Source organism: Trichechus manatus, unplaced genomic scaffold, assembly GCF_000243295.1.
Source record: "Trichechus manatus latirostris isolate Lorelei unplaced genomic scaffold, TriManLat1.0 scaffold00008, whole genome shotgun sequence".
Lineage (NCBI taxonomy): Eukaryota > Metazoa > Chordata > Mammalia > Sirenia > Trichechidae > Trichechus > Trichechus manatus.
This window is the reverse complement of record NW_004443944.1, coordinates 32521058-32546401: the sequence shown is the minus strand read 5'-3', so window position 1 is coordinate 32546401 and position 25344 is coordinate 32521058. Positions and strand designations below refer to the sequence as shown.

General features: G+C 40.7%; 2 protein-coding genes across 2 annotated transcripts; one reads left to right on the top strand and one right to left on the bottom strand.

Moving 5' to 3' along the window:
• Positions 1 to 1580: 1580 nt before the first annotated feature.
• On the bottom strand, positions 1581 to 6881 carry DEFB125 (defensin beta 125). Its single transcript, XM_012558758.1, has 2 exons — positions 6826 to 6881; positions 1581 to 1893 (listed from the first exon to the last, which is right to left on the bottom strand). Exons 1-2 carry the CDS (start codon positions 6879 to 6881, stop codon positions 1581 to 1583), a joined length of 369 nt encoding a protein of 122 aa, XP_012414212.1.
• Positions 6882 to 14770: 7889 nt separating this feature from the next.
• On the top strand, positions 14771 to 23460 carry LOC111822739 (beta-defensin 115-like). The gene is made up of 2 exons (XM_023742155.1): positions 14771 to 14864; positions 23214 to 23460. Exons 1-2 carry the CDS (start codon positions 14771 to 14773, stop codon positions 23447 to 23449), a joined length of 330 nt encoding a protein of 109 aa, XP_023597923.1. The 3' UTR covers positions 23450 to 23460.
• The last annotated feature ends 1884 nt before the right edge of the window (positions 23461 to 25344 follow it).

Here is a 25344-nt window from a genome sequence, read left to right as displayed (position 1 = left end):
ATTGCAAGAAAAATTTGTTCTCGAATTTTTGTTGAGCATCGAAGACACTAGTCTAGCAGCTTGGGACACAGGAACAAGATCAAGAGATAAGGATTACATGTACATTACAATGGCAGTGACAGACCACAAATAAATAATTCAGATGGCAGAAAAATAAATATGAAAAATAATTTCAAATAATTTAAGTGTTAAGAAGAAAATAATACAAAGTAGAGTGAGGAATGGTCTGCATGGTCAAAGATGACTTCTAAGGAGGTGACATATGAGAACACCTGGAGCTGACACAGGCAGGTAGTATAGGGAGGGCTGTATGGTCAAAGAATGCCTTCGTGAAGAGTTAACATACGATCTGCATAATGAGGTGTCAGCCGTGCAAAGAAATAGAAGAAGAGCATTATAGGCAGAGGGACACTGGAGGAAGGGTGATCAACTTGTCCCTGTTCGCCCAGGACTTTCTCAACTTTAGCATTCAGAATCTAATGTCCCGGGAGGCCCCTTTTTCCCAGGTAAACTTAACTGGAATATGAGATCTACTAAAAGCCAGTAGTCTGATTGTTCCATATCCAAAGTATAGCCATGATCACTGGAAGCTTTATGTGGATCACTAAAAAAGATTTAGAGGAATAAATGACCTTGCTTCTGAGACATTTAGGCATTGGAGGTTGCAGATTTAGCCCAATACATTAATAACTAATCATCCTTATACTTAATAATAACTACTTCTCCGTGGTACCAGACAGGAAAATCGCTGACCCCATCTATTGCCATACGAACAGCACTCGCATGCATACAGTCGCAAAGCACAGATACACTAGATATGATTAGCATTCATGGATAACATGGAGCTCTGAAAAGGGATGCTATGAGGCCACCATAGCTGGGAGTTGGACTTTTGAGAGAGAGAGAACATTGAAAAGATAAGTAGAACTTGTGATGGAGCTTTTAATTTAATATGATGTGCTCTCTAAGTGATTCCCACTTTTATCTCTATCCAGTAAGATCAATGCTTGTGCTGGATGAATGAGGCCACTAGGTTCATCTCTAGCTAAAGCCTTAAACAAAATTTGACCTTATGTTACAGAAAGTGTTTAAGATCAGAGCTTACAAATAGCAGAGGAGGAGGGAGGCTTATCTGGAATTTTCTGTGTTTGTGCCTCTATATATTCTTCTATATATGATAGTGTTGGGTCAGGAATTACTAAAATCAAAATCCTTGTCTCAATCATAATAGACAACTCCAAGCAATGGCCTTCATTTTTTGCATGGAAAAATAAGCACACAAATGTTCACTTGAGAGCAAAAATTAGCCCATATATTTTAATAAATCAAAAGAAGACAGGCAAAGAAGTTAAGCCCCATAAGGAGAACCCCTGTATCTCCTATACATTTTTCTCTAAACATTTTTCATTGCAAGGTAACTGTCTTGGCTCTTGTCTTGCATTAGCAATTATGGCTACCCCTGTGATCTTTCAACCCCTGATGGAATTGCTTCTAGTGAAATTGCATCGGTGAAATTAACTCTCTGGATATTATTCCTAATGGTATCTCTAGTGTCCCATATTCAAGAGGAAACATGTAAATTATCTGATACGGACAGTGCTCTCAGAAGAAGTTTTCTTGGTCGTTTTAGCCTGAGATGGGGAAGAAATTTTAAAAGTAATAAAGTCGTCCATAGTGAGAGGAGGATAAGTTTCCATTGTAACTGTTATGTCTTCTGTATCTATTGCACGGGGTGGTGGCCTTCGAGTAAACGATTGTGCTGTTATGGGAATGCAGCAAGTTAGCTTGTTCTTACAAAGAAGTTTGTATCTTTCATTTTGGAGACATCGTTTTCTGCAGTGTCCTATATCATTCTCCCAGCATCTTTGAATTTCCCAGCCAGCTGTAGAGAATGAACAAGCAGACAAGCCGTAACTCTAGCAACAATATAGTAAATATTCTATTCATTCAAAAATTTGGCAATTACTACCATCTAGTCTAAAGAAATAACAAATTCTACAGGTCGTTGAGAGAGACAAACAAGAAAAGCAAAACTGCATATTAAAAATTGTTACAAGTGCCATCAAGGAAATGGGAGTGAGAGAGAAAAGGAGAGAGAGAGAGAAAGAGAGAAAAAGGGAGAGAGAAGAGAGAGAAACAGGACTGACATACTTAGAACTGATACTTAAGCCAAAGCAAGAAAGATGAAAAGGCGATAGCAACGTTCACAGGAGGTGAAGATTGTTTCAGGAAAAGGAGAAAATGCTCAGTCCAGAGTTGAGAAGCTGCTAGTGTGTTTAAGGGACTTGAGGAAGGCTGATGAGTCTGGAGTATAATATGCAAAGAGGAAAGGAGCACGACATATGATAAGCATGAAGTAGCAGGGACGGGTCTCCCAGCTCTTTTAGGCCAGCATCCCCCCCCCCAAAAACACAATGTGAGCTCATCATCTTAACTTATGTTTTAGAAGGTTAATCAGAATTCCATATGGAAATTAGATTAGGGACAGGGTAGAGTGAAATCAGGGAGATATGTTAGAGGCTTTTGCCAGGTAATACATGACGGTGATTGGAACTAGAACTGTGAGCATTACCGTGGAAACCAAAGGATAGATTTGGGAGAAGCCATCAATTGTTTGGATATAAGATCAGAGGAAGATGGAGAAATCAAAGTAAACTACAAGATTTCTGAATTCAGGTAGAGGTAGTAAGGTCCCTGGGTGGTACAGTTTGTGCTTGATTACTAACCTGAAGGTTGGTAGTTTGAACCCACACAGTGGTGCTATGGAAGAAAGGCCTTGCATTAGCAATTACAGCTACCCTTGTGATCTTCCAACTCCTGATGGAATTGCTCCTAGTGAAATTGGACATTAACTCTCTGGTGTTTTTTGTTTTGTTTTGTTTTTTCTTTTAAGTTAGTGATGTTTCCCATTTACAGAGTAGTGAAAACTGAAGAAAGAGTAAGATTTGGGGGAGAAGAAAAAGATGAGCTCAAATATTTGCTTTGTGACATATAACATATAATACTTTTAGGAAACAGCTGAGTAAAGATGTCAAGAAGGCAGCTGAATATATCTATGGGATCTCCGAAGAGAAGTTTAGACTTTAGATATGTAAGTTTTGGAATCATTGTTTATGAATAGTATTTAAAGCCACAGAAATAGCTAAGGCATTGTGGGTGTCTTAGGCTGGGTCTCTAGAGAGGCAAAACCAGTGAAACGTATAAATATATATAGAGAGAGATTTATATCAAAGAAATGGCTCACACGGTTGTAGAAGCTGGAACGTCCCGAGTCCATGGGTCAGGATAGAGGCTTCTCCTGATTCACGTAGCCACAGCGGCTGGTGAACCCAAGTTCAGCAGGTCAGACAGCAGGGCTCTTGCTCACAAGCTGCGAAGATTGACCAATCCTAAGATCGGCAGGCAAGACCACAGGTAAGCTGCTAGCTCAAGTTCCAAAAACCAGAGGTCAGAAGAACAGAAGCCAGCTGCAGGATCCAGAGCAAGCAAGAGCCCACGAGCCTTGCCAGAATGTCCACTTGTATTAGATATAGGCCACAGGCTCAAGAAAACTTCCTTTCAACTAACTAGCTACTCACAGCAGATCCCATCATGGAGGTGATCACATTATATCAAATCTCATCATGGAAATGATCACAACATCATATGACTGCCAAACTACATCATAACTGCCAAACCACTGAGAATCATGGCCCAGTCAAGTTAACACACAATGTTAGCCATCACAGTCCACCCCTTGTCAACTTGGCACCTGTACACATCTACTGACACCATACACAATCTCTGAATAAAGGCAATTGGAAAGTCATACTTGCACCTAACGTGATACAACACTTATACAACTGAAAATGCACCAGCCCTGTTTGCATCTTATATTTTATAAGTGAAGAAAACAAAAATATTTGATGAACACATACCAAGCAGAAGTACTCATAACAACTACCGTCCTCATTTCTGCAACAGGTCACGTGGTTGTAACTGGTATTTAGAACTACCTTCTTCCACCGTTCATTCCATATTCCCTTTGCCCTCAGCAAGCACCTCAGCAGGTTGTGGTTCTTTGCCTGGTGGGGTGACCCAAACCTTCATTCCTGAAGGGTCTGGGCCATTAGCAGTCATGTTGGAATTGGGTTGCTGTAGTTTTACATTGACTTTAATCACAGGGCATGTTAAGACTAAGAGACGCCCTAAGGGATCTCCTGCATTCCAGACATAGTCTTCTTTACCTCCGTTATGTAATATTATTTCTATTTCCTCTTGGTAATCAGGATCAATCACTCCAGTAAATATGGTAACTCCCTTCTTTGCCCGTTGATCCAGAGACATCAGGAGCCCAGAGTGACCAGGTAGCATTTGATGCAGGTCACAGGCCCAAGAAAACTCCTTTTCAACTGATTGGCTATTTACAGCGGATCCTATAATGGACTTGATCACATTATATCAAATCTCATCATGGAAGAGATCACAACATCATACGACCGCCAAACCACATCATAACTGCCAAACCACTGAGAACCATGGCCCAGCCAAGTTAACACACAACCTTAACCATCACAGTGAGTTAGAATAAAATGAAAAAAAAGAGGGCCAGAATTAAATTCTAGTGTCAATATTTAGAGTTCAGATAGAAGAAAACTCTAAAAAGGAGCAACTGTGTATGTAGGACCAGAACAAGAGAATGAGACACTAGAATTTTAGTTTGAGTTCCCTCAAAAGCAGGCCTTGAACAAGAATTTGACTATAATGGTTTAGTTGAGAGGCAATCCCCAAAAAATATCGGTGGAGAAATTGGGAAGTAAGACAGGGAAGCAAGAAAGCATTCAGGATACTGCCAGTTGCAGGCCAGTTTAGAGTGCATGAGAAAGGCAAGTGCCAAAAAGATAAACGAAAAATCATCTCAGATCTGATTAGATTAACTAAGATAGGAGAATGTTTCTTGAAGGCAGGAGTGGTCATTTGTAGTCAAATATTGCTGACAGGTTGAATAAGATAAGGGCAGAAAAGTGTCTGTTGTGTTTAGTAGTAGAAATGTTACTGGTAACCTTCAGAAGAGCAGTTTCAGAGTGGTAGGAAGAGAAGGAACTGAACTGAAGTTGCTTAAAAATGTGAATGATAAAAGTGGAAGTACACCTGTAGACAAAAATCTTAAGAAGTGTTAGCTGTGAAGAAGAGTACAGAAATCAAGAAGTTGTGAGAGGACAATATGCAGCCAGGGAGGGTTTCCAAGTTGCTTAACAAACCTATCAGATGCCATCTCTCCTTAAAACACACAAAAATAAACTCCAGATAGATTAAATAATTAAAGACTGGTTGTCCAGCATTTATGGACCAATTAAATAAAGTAACTAGAGTCACTCTCCAAAGTTCTATGTATCAATTTTAAAAAATAAAGTAAATGTATATGTTGTTAAATCTCTAGGGGGCAGGGGGCAAACGATTAATGAGCTTAGCTGCTAACTGAAAGGATGGAGGATCAAGTCCACCCAAGGCATCTCAGAAGAAAGACCTGGTGATTTACTTCTGAAAAATCAACCACTGAAAATCCTATGGAGCACAGTTCTGCTCTGACACTCATGGAATCGCCATGAGTCAGAGCCAACTCAATGGCAACTGGACTGCTTAAGAAGACTCCAAGATACATTGTTAGTGCACATTGCAGAACAATCCATATGGTTTGTTTACATTAGAATTTTTGAAACTCTAAAAGGTAGATAGATAGATCTTGTATATCCTAGCAGAAACATATATGTATATGTACATATACATATATATATTTATGTTTCTCCTAGAATGTATGAGAAATTGGTAATAGTGATTGATTCTGAAGGGGAAGACTGAAGAACTGGTATATTTGGGTAGGAGAGTGCTTTATTTTTCCTTAAACCCTTATAAACCTATCAATTGCTTGATTTTTAAAATCAGTTGCAAGTATTATTTTTCCGTAAAAAAGTAGATAATTTTCTAAGTGGCATTATTTAAAAGAGGGAACAGTGGTATTCATGTTGATCTGAAATTGGAAACTCTCCGGTGGTCACTGGTCTTCTATCCTGCCTTCACTCCGTTTATCCTCACCTCTACCCCAAACTTATATGTTCTCTCTTCCATCTCAGAGCTCAGCAGAATCTACAAACAGTGTCAATGGACTGGTTCATTATACCCAGAACATGAGAAGAGGGGCAAAGAGGAATTCCAGCTGATAGCAAGAGTTGAACCAATAGGACACAACAATGAAATAGGTGGTACTAGTTAAAACAGAAATGAAATGAGGCAGAGCTGGGCTGAATTGCTGGGTGACAGATGGATTAGTGCTCTCTCTCTCTATATATATATGTATGTATATACAGTGATACTCAAGGCATTGAATAAATTCTTACTTTTGGAGAAATGTCTCAGAGTATATCCCAGTTTGTTTAGCGCTCGTAATAGATTCTCAGAAAGTTGGGGTATGAAACTGTCCAAATGAGAATATTTTTGCTGCTCTTCATTGGCTTAGGGAGTCCCTGGGTCATGCAAAGAGTTAATATTCTTGTCTACTAACCAAAACTTGGAGGTTTAAATCCACCCAGAGGTGCTGTGGAAGAAAGGCCTGGCAATCTACTTCTGAAGAAAAATCAGCCATTGAAAACTCTGTGGAGCACACTTCTGCTCTGACACACATGGGGTTGCCAGGAGTTGGAGTCTACTCGATGGTAACTAGTTATTAGTGTTGGTTGTTGATTTAAAGCTATTCCTGTGGGCTTTCTTTTCCCTCCAGATACCTAGAGAGCCCAAAGGCAACAACTCATAGTAATTCCATCATCCCTAATTTCTAGGGTTCCATTACCTTTGGCCACCAGAGTTAGAGACCCACAGATAGTGAAGGCCAGCATCAGGAGATTCATGGCTCCTAGGAGGGAGAAGGCTCTGTGTCCTGAGGAGTCCAGAACACTTTGCACACTAGGACTCTAAGTGGTCGCCTTTATTGGTCTGTCATGGGTGATGAACCAGAGAGGGGGAGAATGCCATGCTACACAGAACACCAGACCATTAATTTGTAGCATTGAGTGTACACAATGCAACAATGCCCTGTTGTAGCAACTGTTAGAGAAAACTGAGGCCTTATCAGATGAGCTATACTCTTGTAGAAGTGGAAAGATGGATCAATGGAAAGAAAGAATGCTCAAAAGGGAGTTTTCTTTAACCCTAGATGGATCATTTATTTCTCTGAGCTTATGCAGCACCTCATACATACCCAAAGATAGCAGAATGGGTTGTAAAGACCCCACTTGTAGCAGACCAATAGCTTGTGACATCCAGTAGAGGATTCTTCTTTCCTTCTGAGTGATCACCCTAATACTAATCTCTGTGAAACAACTTATTGGCTAAACTTGTAAGACTCCATAGATTATGAGACAGAAGAAATTTTGGAATGGGGAGTAAAAAATAAGAAAAGAGGTCTTATTGATGCTCTTCCTTACCCCATTCCACTTTCCCATTAACTCCCTCCAACCCTCCCAAGAAGCAAAACATATATAGAGAGAAAACTTTTTAAAAGGAGCAGAGAGAGTGAGGTACGGTGTAGAATTGAGACTCCCTGCCAAAGCAAAGGAATACGAGAGAGATTTGTGGAATTGCCCAGCAGTGGTGCTCAGCACTTCATCTGCTGGAGATGTCTGCTGAGTTATATTCCTCAGATGTGTGTAACACCGCTGCATACTGAGGGAAGCACATAAATATTGACAAGATGACAGAATGGTGTACCTTAGCAAGAGAGGGTAGAGAATTTCCCCCATACATGTATAGTGTTGCTGAGTTTTCTTTGAGGTGCAAGGAATCCAAAAGTTTCCCATCTGTGTGGGTCGAGGAAGTAGAAGGCAGATAAGGGAAAGCCAAGAACTTCATTAAGAAATTTCCATGGAGATGAGAAAAGTCACTCTGTAGTAGAGAGATGCAAGGTGAACCGCCAAAGCCAGAGTTCATAAAGAGGGTGTCACTTAGTTACAATAGAATCAAGGTGTCAGGAAAATGCATGGAGACGTGTGAGTGCCCAGGACCACCCAAGCGTTACCTAAGTGAGATAGTGTTAGATACCACCCATTCTAATGAGAAGAGTTGCAAAGAACAATGGCCACAGTACCTTCCATGGTCTAGCTCAGGCAAGACAGAGAAGGATACGCCTGTCATGGACTGAATTGTGCCCCCAAAAAATATGTGTCAACTTAGTTAGGCCATGATTCCCAGTACTGTGTGGTTGTCCTCCATTTTGTGATTTTCCTAGGTGTTATAAATTATAATCTCTGCTTGTGGTTAAAAAGGGTTAAGGTGGGATGTAACACTCTTGCTCAAGCCACATCCCTGATCCAGTGTAAAGGGAGTTTCCCTGGGGTGTGGCCTGCACCACCTTTTATCTTACAAGAGATAAAAGGAAAGGGAAGCAAACAGAGAGTTGGGAACCTCACATCAACCAAGAAAGCAGCGCCAGGAGCAAAGCGGGTCCTTTGGAGCCTGGGTTACTGTAAGGAGAAGCTCCTAGTCCAGGGGAAGATTGATGACAAGGACCTTCCTCCAGAGCCAACAGAGAAAGTCGTCCCCTGGAGCTGATGCCCTGAATTTGGACTTGTAGCCTACTAGATTTTGAGAGAATAAATTTCTCTTTGTTAAAGCCATCCACTTGTGGTATTTCTGTCATAGCAGCACTAGATGACCAAGACACCCCCACTCCTGCGCATCTGGTTGTCTTAGTGCACACATTCTCTGCCCTGTCAGTGGTAAGTGTGTGGGACTGGGGGTAGCTGAGGTGGAGTAAGGGTATATAAGGATACGCTGAGAGAGAGAGAGAAGGTCTATGCGGTGTTTGTTAAATTCTTTGTCACTGAGAAACAAATTCTTAATGTACACTCTTCCGGCAAAATCAATGGAAATGACTGATTATACTTGAAAATTTCTATGGAAATAAAGGCTCAGGGTCAAGAAAAATAGAATCAGTTGTAAAATAGATTTCAGGGCTGTACAGGTTGGATCTGTTTTACTATCGATCCACTTCTCTCTATGAGAAATTTTTGTATTTTGAACTGAAAATTTTTAATCTTATCACTCATCCTCACTAGCCTGTATTATCTATGTCTCTCACTCTGCACTCAGATCAGATCCGAGGCACATATTAAGTGTTTAATAAAAATGTTTTTATCCTGATATACGTATACATACATATATATATAATTTATATATAAAAAACCCCACTGCTGTCAAGTCGATTCCGACTCATAGTGACCCAATAGAGTTTCCAAAGTTGTAAATCTCAATGGAAGCAGACTGCCACATCTTTCTCCCACAGAGCCACTTGTGGTTTCGAATTGCCAACCTTTTGGTTAACAGCTGATCGCTTTAACCAATGCACCATCAGGGCTCCTTAAAGTGGCTGCACAAGCACCCGTGCCGTTGAGTGACTTTATAGGGCAGAGTAGAACTGCCCCATAGGGTTTCCAAGGAGGGCTTGGTGGATTCGAACTGCCAACCTTTTGGTTAGCAGCCTGAGATTTTAACCACTGTGCCCCCAGGACTCCATATTTACTCACAGAATTCTTTCTCATTGAACATGATCATAATTTCAGAATCCTTCCCAAGAGAGTTGGCTTTTTTATCATCTATGACCCCAGCCTAACCTCCACTTTAACCAATCAACAACCAACCAGTTGCTATTGAGTAGATTCTGATTCATGTCGACCCCATGTGTGTGCCAGAGAAGACGTGTGTTCCACAGGGTTTTCGATGGCTGATTTTTCAAAAGTAGGTCCCCAGGCCTTTCTTCTGAGGAGCCTCTGGGTGGACTCGAACTTCCAACCTTTTGGTTAGCAGCTGAGAGTGTTAACTGTTTGCACCAAGGGCTCCAACCTCCACTTTATAGATGGGGAAACTGAGGCCCAGCCAAGGGCAGAGATAAGGCTAATGGGATCCAGGTCAGGTGCCTGAGTCAGTGAGACAACCTAGTCTCAACTCTTCACTTTACAAATGAGCATATTAAGTCCTTAAGAAGGAAAATAGTTTGCCCAAAAGTAAACTATTATGCTCAAGGTCATACAGTTAGAGAGCATGAAGCAAGACTGCTTCATTCCAATGGAAAAAAAATGATCTGCCCAGATAAGGGGAAAAAAACAGAAAGAAGCTATGATAACAGCAGAAGCTGTACAGAAGTTACCACAGGGTTCTGAGAAAGAGTCACACTGCTGAATGCTGTGCACGTGTCATGAAAGTAGCATTTTTATGTACGTTCCTATTCTGACCTTCTCTAGATATGCACCTGCCCTCTAGGAAGATCAGTAAGTAGTTAAGAGTGTTTGGGGATAAGCCATTTGGAGTCTGAGGATTTGGTGGTCTTGAGCGAAGACAACCTTAGATAGGAATCTCTTCCTTTTTCTCCTAGTGAAGCATGCTTTCACTTCTTCACAACTTTATTTTCACATTTTGAAAAAAGGAATTATGGAGGCACTTTGCGTTATCATTTATTCTAGGTTGCATTAGGGTGCCTCTGTGTTTAGGACATGAACAGGAAAACATATATTTCTTACTTTCCCCGTTCTTGTGATGCTACATGAATCCCTGCATTTTAGTTTTATGCAACCCAACACCAAATGTTTCAGAATATATGGAAAGAACTGGAACTTTAAATTTCCTTATTAATAGTGTCTTAGTCATCGAGTGCTGCTGTAACAGAAATATCACAAGTGGATGGTTTTAATGAAGAGAAGTTTATTTCCTCACAGTCAAAGTAGGCTGAAAGTCCAAATTCAGGGCATCAGCTCCAGGGGACGTCTTTTTCTCTCTGTCGGCCTTCTTCTCTTCAGTGTTCCGCCAGACTAGGAGCGTCTCTGTGCAGCGACCCTGGTCCAAAGGATGCGCTCTGCTCCCGGCACTGCTTTCTTGATGGTATGAGGTCCCCCTGTCTCACTGCTCACTTCTGTCTTTTATATCTCAAGAGATTGCCTCAGGACACAATCCAGTCTTGTAGATCAGGTGCTGCCTTACTAACACAGCTGCCACCCATACTCCCTCATTAACATCATAGAGGCAGGTTTACAACATACAGGAAAATCACACAGTACCAGGAATCATGGCCTAGCCAAATTGATACACACATTTTTGGGGGGACATAATTCAAACTATGACAAATAGTGAGTCAGATGAAAATACCTATACATTACCTATACAGGCTGTTTTAAAAATTTATACTTATAGCTTATAGTTTTGAGCATTTACCATTTGCTAAGTATGCGCCAAGTTGTCCACATTCTTCATCTCATTTAATCCTTTGCAACAAACCCATAATTGGATACCATTTTATACCAGCTAAAAGATAAGGTTGCTGAAGCAAAGAGAAATCAAGTAACTCATGTAGTTGCACAACTGATAAATAGTAAGGCAAGGATTTTAACCAATGCAAAGAGTACCTGTGCTCCACCATCACATCATACTACCATGTAGGTTATGCCTGTAACTGCTCATTATGGGGAATGGAGTGTTATGACAGTTGTTCCATTTATATGGGGCTCTAGAACAGGTGAAATTAAACTATAATGGAAATAATTGTAACAGTGGTTGCCTTCAACAGGCTAAACAACAGGCTAAAGAAGAAAAATCATACAATCATATAAATTGACTTTGAAAAATCATTTGATGAAATTCATCACCCATTAATCACAAAACTCTTAGCAAACTAGTAATAAAAGACAGCTTTCTCAACTTAATAAAGATCTAAAGTTCACATCTTTAAAGATTTAAAGCTAACAAAAAAAATCTAAAGCTAACATCATACTTAAGGAGCCCTGGTGGAGCAGTGGTTAAGCACTCGCCTGTTAATGGAAATGTCAGTGGTTCAAACCCACCAGTAGCTCGTCGGGAGAAAGATGTGGCAGATTACAGCCTTGGAAACCATATGGGGCAGTTCTACTCTGTCGTATAGGGTCAGTATGAGTCGGAATTGACTCTACTGCAACGAGTTTGGTTTGATTTTTTGTAACATCATACTTAAGGAGTCTCTAGGTGGTGCAAATCATTAAGCACTTGATTACCAACAGAAAGATTGGCTGTTCAAGCCCACTCAGAGGTGTCTCGGCAGTAAGGTCTGGTGATCTGCTTCTAGAAGGTCACAACCTTGAAAACCCTATGGAGCAATTCTACTTTGCACACTTGGGGTCATCATGAGTCTGAATAAATTCTAGGGCAACCAACAACAACAATATCATACTTAATGATGAAAGACTAAGGGCTTTCCCCCTAAGGTCAGGAACAAGATAAGAATGTTTGCTCTTACCATCTTTACTCAACATAGTACTGGAAGTCATGGCCAGCACACTAAGACAGAAAATAAAATTGATGAAAATAAAAACATTAGAAAAGAAGAAATAATACTGTCTCTTTTTGCAAATGACATGATTGGCTACATAGAAAATCCCAAGGAATCTTCAAAAATACTCCACACTGCTCATCTACCACCAATGACCGCCCTGACAGGGAACACAACAGAGAGTCCCTGATGGAGCAGGAGAAAAGTGGGGTGCAGAACTCAAATTCTAGTAAAAGACCAGACTTAATGGTCTGACTGAGACTGGAGGGACCCCGAAAGACATGGCCCCCAGATTATCCGTTAGCCCAGAACTGAAACCATTCCCAAAGCCAACTCTTCAGACAAAGATTAGACTGGACTATGTGACATAAAATGATACTTGTGAAGAGAGTGCTTCTTAGCTCAAGTAGATACATGAGACTAAATGGGAGCTCCTGTCTGGCGGCAAGATGAGAAGGTGAAAAGGGACAGGGGCTGGTTGAAAGGACACGGGAAATCTGGGGTGGAAAGGAGGAGTGTGTTGTCACATTATAGGGAGAGCAGCTAGGGTCACATAGCAAAGTGTGTATAAATTTTTGTATAAGAAACTGATTTAAACTGTTAACTTTCACTTAAAGCACAATTTAAAAAAACCTCCAAACTAATGAGTTCATCAGGGTCATTACACAAAAATAAATCACATTTTATATACTAACAATAAACATATGGAAACCAAAATTAAAAACACAATAGCATTTACAATTGTTCCAAAGTAAAATAAATACTTACTACATAGCTACAGTAAACAAGACTATGTGGTATTGGTGGAGTGACAGAAACACAGACGAATGGAACAGAATATAGAACCCAGAAATATACCCACACAGATACGTTCAACTGAATGCCGACGAAGGCACAAATACAATTTAATGGAGGAAAGATAGCCTTTTCAACAAACGGTGCTTAAGCAAGTGAACATCAATAGGCAAAAATACAAAAATAAAAAATCTTGAACTAAGTCTCACACCTTATGCAAAAGTTAACTCCAAACTGATCACAGACTTAAATTAAAAAAATGCAAAACTATAAATCCTTTGGGAAAAGATAGGACAAAATCTCTGAGATCAAGGGCTAAGCTTAGACTTGACACCAGAAGCATGATTCATAAATGGAAAAACTGACAAATTGGACTTCATCTAAACTGAAACCTTTTCTCTGTAAAAGACACTTTTATGAGGATGGAAAGACAAGTCACACATTAGGAGAAAATATTTGCAAACCACATATCTGACAAAGGAGTAGCATCTAGAACAGATAAAGAATTCTGTATAGAAGATTTTTCTGATGAGTTTAAACCTACTTCCTCACCACACTGCAATTTCCACCCAGGACTTTTAGTTCTGCCCTCTGGGCCTGCACAGAACATGCCTTTCAGATATATGAAGATAGCAACCATGACTCTCTTCAGCCCATTCCTGCCTCAATCGTTCCTCAGGTATAATCCCCTGGGACAATAGAACATGTACTCTATTCTACTTTTTTTGTAAATTTATTCTACATGCCTACACTGTACAAAGTACTATTTTCAAAAAAAATCACCTAATTCTACAAAACCCTTGTTAATTCAAGGAATAAATATTACAGTTTCTAATTTATAGTTAAGATAATGGAACCTCTGAAATTTTAAATAACTTTCTCCAAGTCATACAGCTAGTAATTAGCAGAATCAGGATTCCAACCTAAGTTTTTTTCTGACTCTGATGCTCTTAACTCTTACACTACATAGATAATAAAAGATCCTTGGTCTTTTATTATTAAGCCAGGTCTAAATCCAGACCTCCCTCCCAAAGCACTGTGTAACCCTGAGACAATTCTATGTACCTATCAGGGATCTTGTGAGGATTCTGTAAGGTCTTGTACGTCAAGTGCTTAGCACAGTTGCTGACAGTGAAGTTCAGTGGATGGCAGTCGTGCTCACTGAAGGTCCTGCCCAGACCCTAAGGGCAAAACAGATGTCCTGAACCTCATCTAGGCTGCTGAAAGTTGCCCTTGATGGTGTCAATCTGACAGAGGGGTGGGAGGGATAAACTAGAGAAGACACTTAGTCCCAAAACATCATGATAAACATTAGGACAGAGAGAAGGAAGCAGAGAGGCTGTGGAAACATAGGTGAGGGGATTGAACTATCCAAGGACAGAAGTAGGAAAGGTTTCTTGGAAAATGGGTCCAATCTCTCCACAATGCCCCATACTTGTGTAGGACTTGCACCTCCTACCCTGATGCCTTCCACCTCTCCAGAGACTGTCTAGAGCAGGACACTGAACATTGGGTGATCAATTTACACTGCTGTCCTGCAGGCTGATGTTCTGGGTAGTGCAACATTCTGCCCTTGTCTGATTTGTTGTCCGTGACTCAGCCCTACTTAGGTCAATAAAACCTAGACAGCAGACCCACCTTCTCTGTACATTCGGTATGTTGCCAGCTTATTCCTCACTCCTCTCAAGAGACATTAAACTCCTGTTCCTGGCCTTAGCTGTCACTGTGGTCCTGGCTCAGGCTGCTCCAGGTAACCAGAACTATGGAAAGGAGGGAAAAGAGAGCAAGAATGGAATTCTACCCATAGAATCACTGGGAAACTGAACATGCATGGGAGTGAGAACAGCCCACAGGGATGGCTGAGATCTGGTGAAAAGTCTTCTAATGAATATGCCTCTACAATAAGGGCAGCCTATTACCCCCAGTCATGATGGTGCTTCTTATTAGGGAACCTGGGTGTCTTAGTTATCTAGTGCTGCTATAACAGAAATACCACAAATAGATGGCTTTAACAAACAGAAATTCATTCTCTCTCAGTTTAGGAGGCTGGAAGTCTGAATTCAGGGCATCAGCTCCAGGGGAAGCCTTTCTCTCTCTGTAGGCTCTGAGGAGAGGTCCTTGTCATCAATCTTCTCCTGGGTCTAGGAGTTTCTCAGCTCAGGGACCCCAGGTCCAAAGGATGCATTCTTCTTTCTTGGGGGTAGGAGTACCCTCTCCTCTCTGCTTGCTTCTCTCATTTATATCTGAAAAGAAATTGACTCAAGATACAACCTAATCCTGTAGATTATGTCCTGCCTCATTAACATAGCTGCCTGTAATCCTGCATCATTAATGTCATAGAGGTTAGGGTTTACATCACATAGGATAATTACATCAGATCATAAAGTGAAGGACAACTATACAATACTGGGACTCATGGCCTAGCCAAGTTGACAGACATTCTTGGGGGACACAATTCAATCCACAACACTGGGGGATATCAGCTGAGGCTAGGGTGTCTTGTATGATGTCCCTTTCATAGACAAATCAACCCCAGCATTCCTAGTGTCTTTAATGCCTTCAGCCCATTTGTCAACAGGGTCTCAACCCAGGCATCTCTCACTTCAATCCTACTTCCAGTTTATACCACTTCTTGTGGTTACCAGTCCTATTACTTCACCTCCCCATTGTCATTTGGCTTTGAAAGCTCTCTTAGAGAAATCAGAGGAGGCATCTTGCTCTTGTGTTAGAAATTGTAGTGAACATTTTACAGATTGTCTTCAGATATCTGCAAATATGTAAAAATATGCCCAAGGTATAGAGCTGGAGTTAGGACAGAAGATTCTGGATTCCACATTGAACATGGCCAAAACTCTAACAATACAACAGGCTTCGTGGGCAGGTAGTGAATAGCTTTCTAATGGAAATATTTTCCCCTGAGACTTCCAGGATATTCTAAGGTTTACGATTTTGCTGTTGTTGTTGTTTTAAAGAACAGAAATATATTTTCTCACATTTCAGGAGGCAAGAAGTCCAAATTCAGGGCACCATTTCTAGGGAAGACTCTCTCTGTCGTCTCTGGGGGAAGATCTTTCAGTTTCTGTGATGCCTGTGTGCCTTGATTCCTTGGTGATCTCCATGTGGCATGAAGATCTTTTTGTGTTTGCTTCTCTGTGCCTAATCTGCTCTTTTTATAACTCAAAATCGAGTAGTTTAAGATACACTGTACACTGACATGGTCTCATTAACATAACAAAGAAAATCCTACTCACAAATGGGATTACATCCACAGTACATTGTTGTATGCCATTGAGTCAATTCCAACCCAGTGGCCCCATATGACAGAGTAGAACTGCCCCATAGGGTTTCCAAGGCTGCAATCTTTACAGAAGCAGACCGCCACACCTTTCTCCCAAGGAGGGGATGATGGGTTCTAACCACCAACCTTTCAGTTAGCAGCCGAGCTCTGAACCACTGTGCCACCAAGGATCCTCTGTAAAGATTACAGCCTAGAAAACCTATGGGGCAGTTCTACTCTGTAACATATGGGGTCACTGTGAGTCGGAATCCACTCGACAGCATACAACAACAACAACAGAAAGGGTAGCAGTGGTTGTCCGTGCAACTTTTTTTTTTATTATTATTATTGAACTTTAGATTGTTTACAGAACAAACTAGCTTCTCATTAAATAGTTAGTACACATATTGTTTTATGACATTGGTTAACAAACCCATGGCATGTCAACACTCTCCCTTCTCAACTTTGGGTTCCCTATTACCAGCTTTCCTGTCCCTTCCTGCCTTCTAGTCCTTGCCCCTGGGCTGGTGCGCCTCTTTAGTCTCATTTTGTTTTATGGGCCTGTCTAATTAAAGTTTACGATTTTTAATTCCATGATTTCCTCTTGGGTCTTTGCTGTTGCAAGTGAGATCCTCTTTTGGATCAGCTTTTCAAGCTGAAAGTCTTTGCTAAACATTCAATTGTCATTCTTGGAGCAAAAGAGGGTAATCCTAGGCTAACTCTGATGAGGTTTCAGCATGTCCGAAGGGCAGCTGGAATAGAAGAGAGAGTGGCAGATGTGAGAGAACTTTTGAAGAAAAGAGTCCGCATAGTGACTCATGGAATATTGGGATAGAAAAGGAAGAGTCACTATGACCCTTATGTTTACTGTCTAAAAGTCCTGGTGAGAAGAGAAAATTGGGAATAATCCCCCAGGAGGCAAGTTTGGAGAAAAGATAAGTGGAAGGGGTCTGTAATTTAAACCAAGATACTACCATCTCTCAACTGAACCCTGCAGTGGTCTCCCTCCTTGTCTACCTTTATCTTCTCTGGCCCCCATCAGTTCTAAGATTTTCAGTTATTTATTTATTTTTTCTTTTTAAAAAAATGATATTTTATTGTGTTACTGGTGTAAGTTTACACAGCAAATTATGTTCCCTTTTGACAGTTTCTACACAAATTGTTCAGTGACATTAGTTACGTTTTTCACAATGGATCAACGTTCTCTTTAATTGTGTTCTGGTTGTTCCATTGCCAGTACTTTAGCTACCCTGCTCCCTTATCTTGTCATCTTTGCTTTAGAGTAATTGTTGATCTTTTGGTCGCATACAGATGATTTTTAGTGGAGCACCTTACTAATGGATAATATCCTTTATTTTGTGTGCCAATCTGTTATTTTGTTAAAAGGTGACCTCATGGGATATTTTTGGTTCAAGGTTTAATGAGTATCGCAGGGCAATAGTTTCAGGAAGTCCTCTAGTCTCAGCTGGTCCAGTAAGTCTGGACTTTTAAGAATCTGAATTCTGTTCTGCATTTTTCTCCCTTTCTATGAGGGTCCATCTATTGTGGCCCTGATTAGAATGGTCAGTAGTGGTAGCTGGGCACCATCTAGTTCTTCTGGTCTCAGGGTAGATGAGGCTGTGGCTCGTGTAGGCTATCAGCCTTGTAGACTAGTTTCTTCTCTGAGACTTTGGCTTCTTTCTTTCTCTTTTGCTCCTGATGAGTAGAGACGAATACTTGCATCTTAGATGGCTGCTTACAAGCTTTTAAGACCCCAGACACTACTCACCTCACTAGAATGCAGAAAATGAACTTTGTGATGTCAGTTGACTGGGTTGTACCATGAGACTAAAGTCCTAAGCCTTCAAACCCAAAAAACCATTCTGGCAAGGTGTTTAGTGTCTGAGAAGTATTTGTAACTGTGTACTCTATGAATATGTATGTGTGTATGTACACACACATATAGGTACTTCTATCTGTGCACCCATATGTACTCACCTGTACCTTCCCATACCACATATATGCCTATACATGCTCGGCATTTCTCAAGCTGAAAAAACTGAAGAAAAAATTTAAGCCTCGATTTGCAATAGTGAAGAATTCTATGGACAAACTATAGAATGACACAGGAAGCATCAAAAGAAGATGGAAGGATTATACAGAGTCACTGTACCAAAAAGAATTGACTGATGTTCAATCATTTCATGAGATAGCATATGATCAAGAACTGATGATACCAAAGGAAGAAGCCCAAGCTGCTCTGAAGGCACTGGAGAAAAGCAAGGCTTCAGGAATTGACAGAATACCAATTGAAATGTTTCAACAAACCAATGCAATGTGGGAGGTGCTCATTCATCTGTGCCAAGAAATTTGGAAGACAGCTACCTGGCCAGCTACCTGGCCAACCGACTGGAAGAGATCCATATTTGTGCCCACTCCAAAGAAAGGAGATCCAACAGAATACGGAAATTATGGAACAATATTATTAATATCGTATGCAAGTTAAATTTTGCTGAAGATCATTCAAAAGAGTTGCAGCAGTACATTGACAGGGATTTGCCAGAAATTCAAGCTGGATTCAAAAGAGGATATGGAACAGGGCATATCATTGCTGATGTCAGATGGATCTTGGCTGAAAGCAAAGAATACCAGAAATATATTTACCTGTGTTTTATTAACTATGCAAAGGCATTCGACCGCGTGGATCATAACATATTATGAATAACATTTCGAAGAATGGGAATTCTAGAACACTTAATTGTGCTCATGTGGAACCTACACATAGATCAAGAGGCAGTCATTGGAACAGAAGAAGGGCACACTGGGTAGTTTAAAATCAGAAAAGGTGTGCATCAGGGTTGTATCCTTTCACCATACTTATTCAGTCTGTATGCTGAGCAAATAATCCTAGAAGCCAGACTATATGAAGAAGAACTTGGCATCAAGATTAGAGAAAAACTCATTAACAACCTGTGATATGCAGATGACACAACTTTGCTTGCTGAAAGTGAAGAGGACTTGAAGTACTTACTGATGAAGATCAAAGACTACAGCCTTCAGTATGGATTACACCTCAACATAAAGAAAACAAAAATCCTCACAACTGGACCAATAAGCAACATCATGATAAATGGACAAAAGATTAAAGTTGTCAAGGATTTCGTTTTACTTGGATCCACAGTCAACGCCCATGGAAGCAGCAGTTCAGAAATCAAAGGATGTATGGTATGGCATTGGGCAAATATACTGCAAAAACCTCTTTCAAGTATTAAAAAGCAAAGATGTCTCTTTGAGGACTAAGGTGCCCCGACCCAAGTCATGGTATTTTCAATCTCATATGCTTGTGAAAGCTCGACAATGAATAAGGAAGACTGAAGAAGAATGGATGCCTTTGAATTATGGTGTTGGTGAAGAATATTGACTATACCATGGACTGCCAGAAGAATGAACAAATCTGTCTTGGAAGAAGTATAGCCAGAATGCTTCTTAGAAGTGAGGATGGCAAGACTTCATCTCACATATTTTGAATACATTATCAGGAGGGACCATTCCCTGGAAAGGGACATTGTGTTTGGTGGAGAGGAGGTTTGGTGAGGAAGAGGAAGACCCTCAACAGGTGGATTGTTATGGTGGCTGCAACAATGGGCTGAAACATAGCAACAATTGTGAGGATGGTGCAGGCCTGGGCAGTGTTTCATTCTGTTGTACCTAGGGTCACTATGAGTTGGAACTGACTCCAGAGCACCTACCAACAACAACAACACTTACATGTACTCGTTTTGTTGTTGTTGTTGTTGTTGTTGTTATTTTTGTCAAATTATATAAGTTATATTCTTTACCACAAACATCCTTTTCTCTTGCGGGTTTCTTAATAGAATTGTTTACTTTGTCAATTATTTTTTTAAATCACAAATATGATCATTTAAAACACAAACGTACACAAACACACATACATACAACCTTACAAGCTTACAACCTCTAAACAATCTTCTTTTGCTTTTAATATAAAATTTAAAATCTTCACTGGTCTGGTCCCATCTGATCTGGTCCATTATGTATCCTCAGCCTCAATTTACAGCTTACCCTTAGTAATCACAGTCTGGCTTTTGTTGTCTTACTTTTGTCCCTTGTCACCTTTCTTTTTCTTCCCACTGGGCCAATATATATGTTATCACTTATGCTTGATCTTTTCTTTCATCCTTTCTTTCCCTGATTTATTTATTCTCATTCATCCTTCATATTTCAGCTCAATTGTAAAGCTTTCTCTAACCATCCTAGGTCACACAAGGTCTTCCACTTCTATGTTCTCCTGTTGTTTTTGTTGTTACTTGTCATTGAGCCAAATCCAACTCATTGCAACTCCATGTGTGCAGAGTAGCACTGCTCCATAGAATTTTCAAGGCTGTGACCTTTCAGAAGCAAATCGCTGTGCCTTTTCTTCTGAGGTGCCACTGGGTGGGTTCGAACTGCCAACATTTTGGCTAGTAGTTGAGCGCAAACGGTTTGTGCCACCCAGCGACTCTGCCTGACACATATAAGGACTCATTTAATGTTGGCTAAATAAGCAGTGTTGGTCCTACTCTCCCCCCAACCCATGTATCAACTTTTTTTTTTTCTTTTACTTCCTTTTGCAGCTGAGCTCTTGAATTTCTTGCTCTGTCTCTCTCCTGTCTCTCTTCAACCCATTCCAATCAGGCTTCCACTCCCACCGTTCCACCGAAACTGTTCTTGACTCTGCTAAATACAATGGCCAGTTATCAGTTCTCATCCTACTTGGCAGCATTTCACACAGCTGATCACCTTATCCTCATTGCTTCCATTGCTTCTTCACATTGCTTTCACATCAATTTACTGTACTGTTTTTATTGCCATATCATCATTGGTTGCTCATTCTCAGTATTCTTGACCCATTCTCTGCTCTTGTCTCTGACTTATAAATGGCCTTGGACATATTCCTTTGGTCATCTCATACAATTTCACAGCCTTGATGACCATATACACATTTCTATCTCCGTTTTAGATCTTACAGACTCACACATCCATTCACTTTATATACATCTTCACTTGTATGAATAATAGACATATCAACCTCAAAATTTTCAGAAAAGAAATCCTGATATTGCACCACAAACCTGCTCCATGCACAACTCTCCTCACTTTACTTAGCATCAAGTCCACCCTTTGGCTCAGGCCAAAAATCTTGACTCCTCCTTTTCTTTCACATCCTAAGTAAAATGATCAGGAAATCATTTTGTCTCTAACCTGAAAATACATTCAGAATCTAGCCACATTTCTCCACCTACACTTGTATTACCCTGGTTCAAGCTGTAATCATCTCCTGCCTGGATGACTGGGTGTCTTCCCCGTCCTCTTATTGAGGTAATCCTATTTCTGCCTTGCCCCCTCCACAGTCAATCTTCAAGAGAGCAACCAGAACTTTAAAATGTAAGTTATATGCTGGGCTCACAATCCTTCAATGAGTAAAAGTGCAAATCTTTACACTGGTTTATAAAGTCTTGCATGTTCTGACTCCTTGTTACCTCTCCAACCTCACTCCTACACTCTCTCCCCTCATTCACTCCTCTCCAGCTACACTTACCTTGTTGCTCCTATTTCAGGGCCTTTACACTGCCTAATCTCTTTGCCTGGAAGACTTTCCCTCCCGATATCTGCTTGGTTCACTTTCTTGCTACTACATTCAAGTCTACGCTTGCAAAGTCACCTTCTCAATGAATCCTATCTTGACCACTAATTGCAACCTTTCCCCCTTTGGCTATGGCATTCTGGATGCTCCCTTACCATATTATACTTTTTATGTTATCCATTGGACTTCTTATCTTCTGTAATACTATCAAGTTACTTATTTATTTTGCTTCTTGTTTATTGTATGTCAACCCACAAGGCCAGGGATCTCTGTCTGCTTTGTTCATTGCTTTGTTACAGGCACCTAGAACAGTGCCTGGCACATCGTAGGTGCTCGATAAACAGCTGTTGAATGAATAAAGAAAATAGAGAAAAGATAGGTAATTGAAGGCTTAGGCTTGCTCCTTGGCAAGCACCTAGATTTAGGGAAAAGGAGGAACTAGAGCTGGTGAGACTGTGAAAAATGACAGAGATGGAGACATCATAACTACAGGAATAAACTCCAATAAGCTAGTTGGAGGAAATGAGATAATTACTTGTATCTATTACATGTCAAGACTAGCAGTGGGCATTCTACCCACATAGATTTATTTAATCTTCCCAAGAATGCTGAAGTTTCAAGACAAATGTTCACTCTGACCATTATTACAGATTACCAACATTCTTAGTGTAATAGTTTTTACTCTAGTTTATGTATTCAATTGTTTCCCCCAAAGGTATTTTGAAATCCTTACACCTATACCTGTGAGTGTGACCTTGCTTGAGGAAATAGGGTTTTACTTTGCAGATGTTATCAGTTAGGTTAACAAGGTCATGCCCAAGCAGTGTGGATCCTAAAACTTCCTGACTGGTGCCTTACAAAAGGGAAAAACAGACTCGATAAAAGAGTCAATCACACAAGTAAAAGACACCATGTAAGGATCCATCTACAAGCCAATGCACACCAAGATATGCCTGGGGTTACCATGAAACTGAAAGAAACAAGTCTTCCCCTGGAGCCAACAGAAAGAGATCATGGCACTGCCTGCCCCTTGAATTCAGACCTCTAGCCTCCAGAACTACGAGACAATAAATTTCTGTTTTTAAAAGTCACTCACTTTGTGGTATTCTGTTATGACGGCCCTAGGAAACTAAGGCAGTATAGTAGTCTTTACTCTTTTTCATCTATTTATTTATTCATCTCTTTGTTTATTTTGATAGATGGATGGGTCAAAAAGTGCTACCGAAGAATTGGCAGATGCAGGCGGACTTGCAAAGAAGATGAGAAGAAGAGAGGAACATGTGGGGGAAAGAAATTTTGCTGTGTCCCTAAAGCAAAGTACCAATTTCAAAGTTATCCTAAAAAACAAGAACTGTCAAGTAAGGCTACAGGTCCACCTGGGACTCCTGACTACAGGATTCTAAGTCATTATAATGAGTCAGTGAAGGCCCTCTAGGATACCTGCATGGTCCTCAGATCCTTGCTGGGTCCAATGTGAAGATGGATCCATTAAAGAAAATACGCTCATTTCCGCTATCAGTATCTCTGCTCTCTCTAGCTTTCTGTAGCCCAATAATACTCTTGGTTGTCCCAAGATATGCCTGATAATGTTTGTTCTCATGGTAAGAGAAATTTATAGGACCTGAATCTTAAATTCGTGAATCTCTGGCCAGGTGACTAGTCCCTGAACATGAAAGTCTTCCAAGGCTAATGCCGATTCCACCTTGGCCACAGATCCTTATTGAACATCTCACTCTGGAGAGTTGAGATTAGCCGGTGTGATCCAGGCAGTCTCCTTTCGCCTCTTTAGCTCAAGATTTATAGTAAAGCTCCACCTTATGGTCTCGCTCATGGAATCTATACCTAATCCCAAGTTCCTAATCACACTTAGACTGTCCAAAAATTGGCAAGCTCTCCTGCCCCGACCAAACAGAAGAGAAAAATAGTAACAATGCTCAACATTTATCAAGAAGTTGCTAAGCGCAAGGCCTAATTCTATGCACTTAACGCACATAACCTAATTTTGTCCTAACAGCTGGCTGAGGTAGGAGCTAGTATTATGTCCCTTTGCCAGAAGAGGAAACTAAGTCACAGAGAGTTTTAGTGACTTGCCCCAAACAGCACAGCTAGCTAGTTAAGTAGCAGGACTTTGACACCACGATGCCTGAGTTCAGATACTATGCTTCTTCAATGTGGGAAAAGATGGCTGTAATAAGAAAAGCTCTCCCTTTGCGCTTCCCACACAGAACCAAACGCCTTAAAATGGAAAATGGGGTGAAAGGAAGAGTTTTGAGCGCCCCCTTGTGGTTAAAATGTGTAATGAGCCCAGCCCTAAGTGGTAAATCCAGACACAATGTAGAGGTTATCTCAGGTTGCATTTAAGGGGGCAGTAGCTCCCACTTTGCAGTCTCAGTTCAGCGGTCAGTGACAATGTCATATATGTAGTTGAAAATTATCCTTATCCTCTGTTGACATCATTATCTGGCGAACGCAGTCTGAAGACAAGTTACAGCAGTCATCACAATAACGGCAGCCATTAGTTCTTCAACCCATTTCTGAAAGTACGTTCACATGGGTTTTCTCACTTTCTCCACTATGAGAATGATAATACTATAAGGTAATATTTATGTTGTGAACCTTGAAGGATGTCCTTGAGCTAGCTGGAGAGTGGAACATAGACTGGGTCTCTGATTACCTATCAGTACTTCAACACAGACCACATCAAGGGCTATAGAGAATCCTTAGAAGCCCTCTGCTTCTGCACCAAGGACTTTGTACATATTTTTGACTAGAGAAATTAGACCGACATATGGTCCCAGGAGTCTTAAAGAGTTCTCTAAACATGACTTCAGGAACCTAGTCCCAAAGAAGGGAAAGGACACAGGGAAATTCAGCTACACTAACAGGATGTGGTTACTTCACCTCCAACATGAGCAAAGCCTTAAACAGTCATTTCACAAAAAGAGGATATGCAAATGGCTAGTAAACACTTGAAAACCTGCTCAACGTCATTTGCCATCTTGGAAATGTAAATTAAAACCTCACTGCAGTCACTATCCATATGGTTTAAATGGGTCATACCTACCATACCAAGTACTACAAGTGTTGAAAATTTCATATATTGCCAACAGGGACATATCTAGATACCAAAACAAAAAACAAAACCCATAGCCATGGAGTCAATTCCAACTCATAGCGACCCTATAGAACAGAGAACTGCCCCATAGGGTTTCCAAGCAGCAGCTGGTGGATTTGGAATGTCGACCTTTTGGTTAGCAGTCGAGCTCTTAACTACTGTACCACCAGGGCTCCTATCTGGGTACAACCACCTGGAAAACTGGTGGTGGGGTC

Coding starts and splice junctions, on each gene's coding strand:
- DEFB125 (XM_012558758.1), bottom strand. CDS start 6,881: ATGAATCTCCTGATGCTGGCCTTCACTATCTGTGGGTCTCTAACTCTG. Junction 1,894..6,825: donor TCTCTAACTCTGGTGGCCAA/AGGTAATGGAAC, acceptor GTCTGCTTGTTC/ATTCTCTACAGCTGGCTGGG.
- LOC111822739 (XM_023742155.1), top strand. CDS start 14,771: ATGTTGCCAGCTTATTCCTCACTCCTCTCAAGAGACATTAAACTCCTG. Junction 14,865..23,213: donor CCTGGCTCAGGCTGCTCCAG/GTAACCAGAACT, acceptor TTATTTTGATAG/ATGGATGGGTCAAAAAGTGC.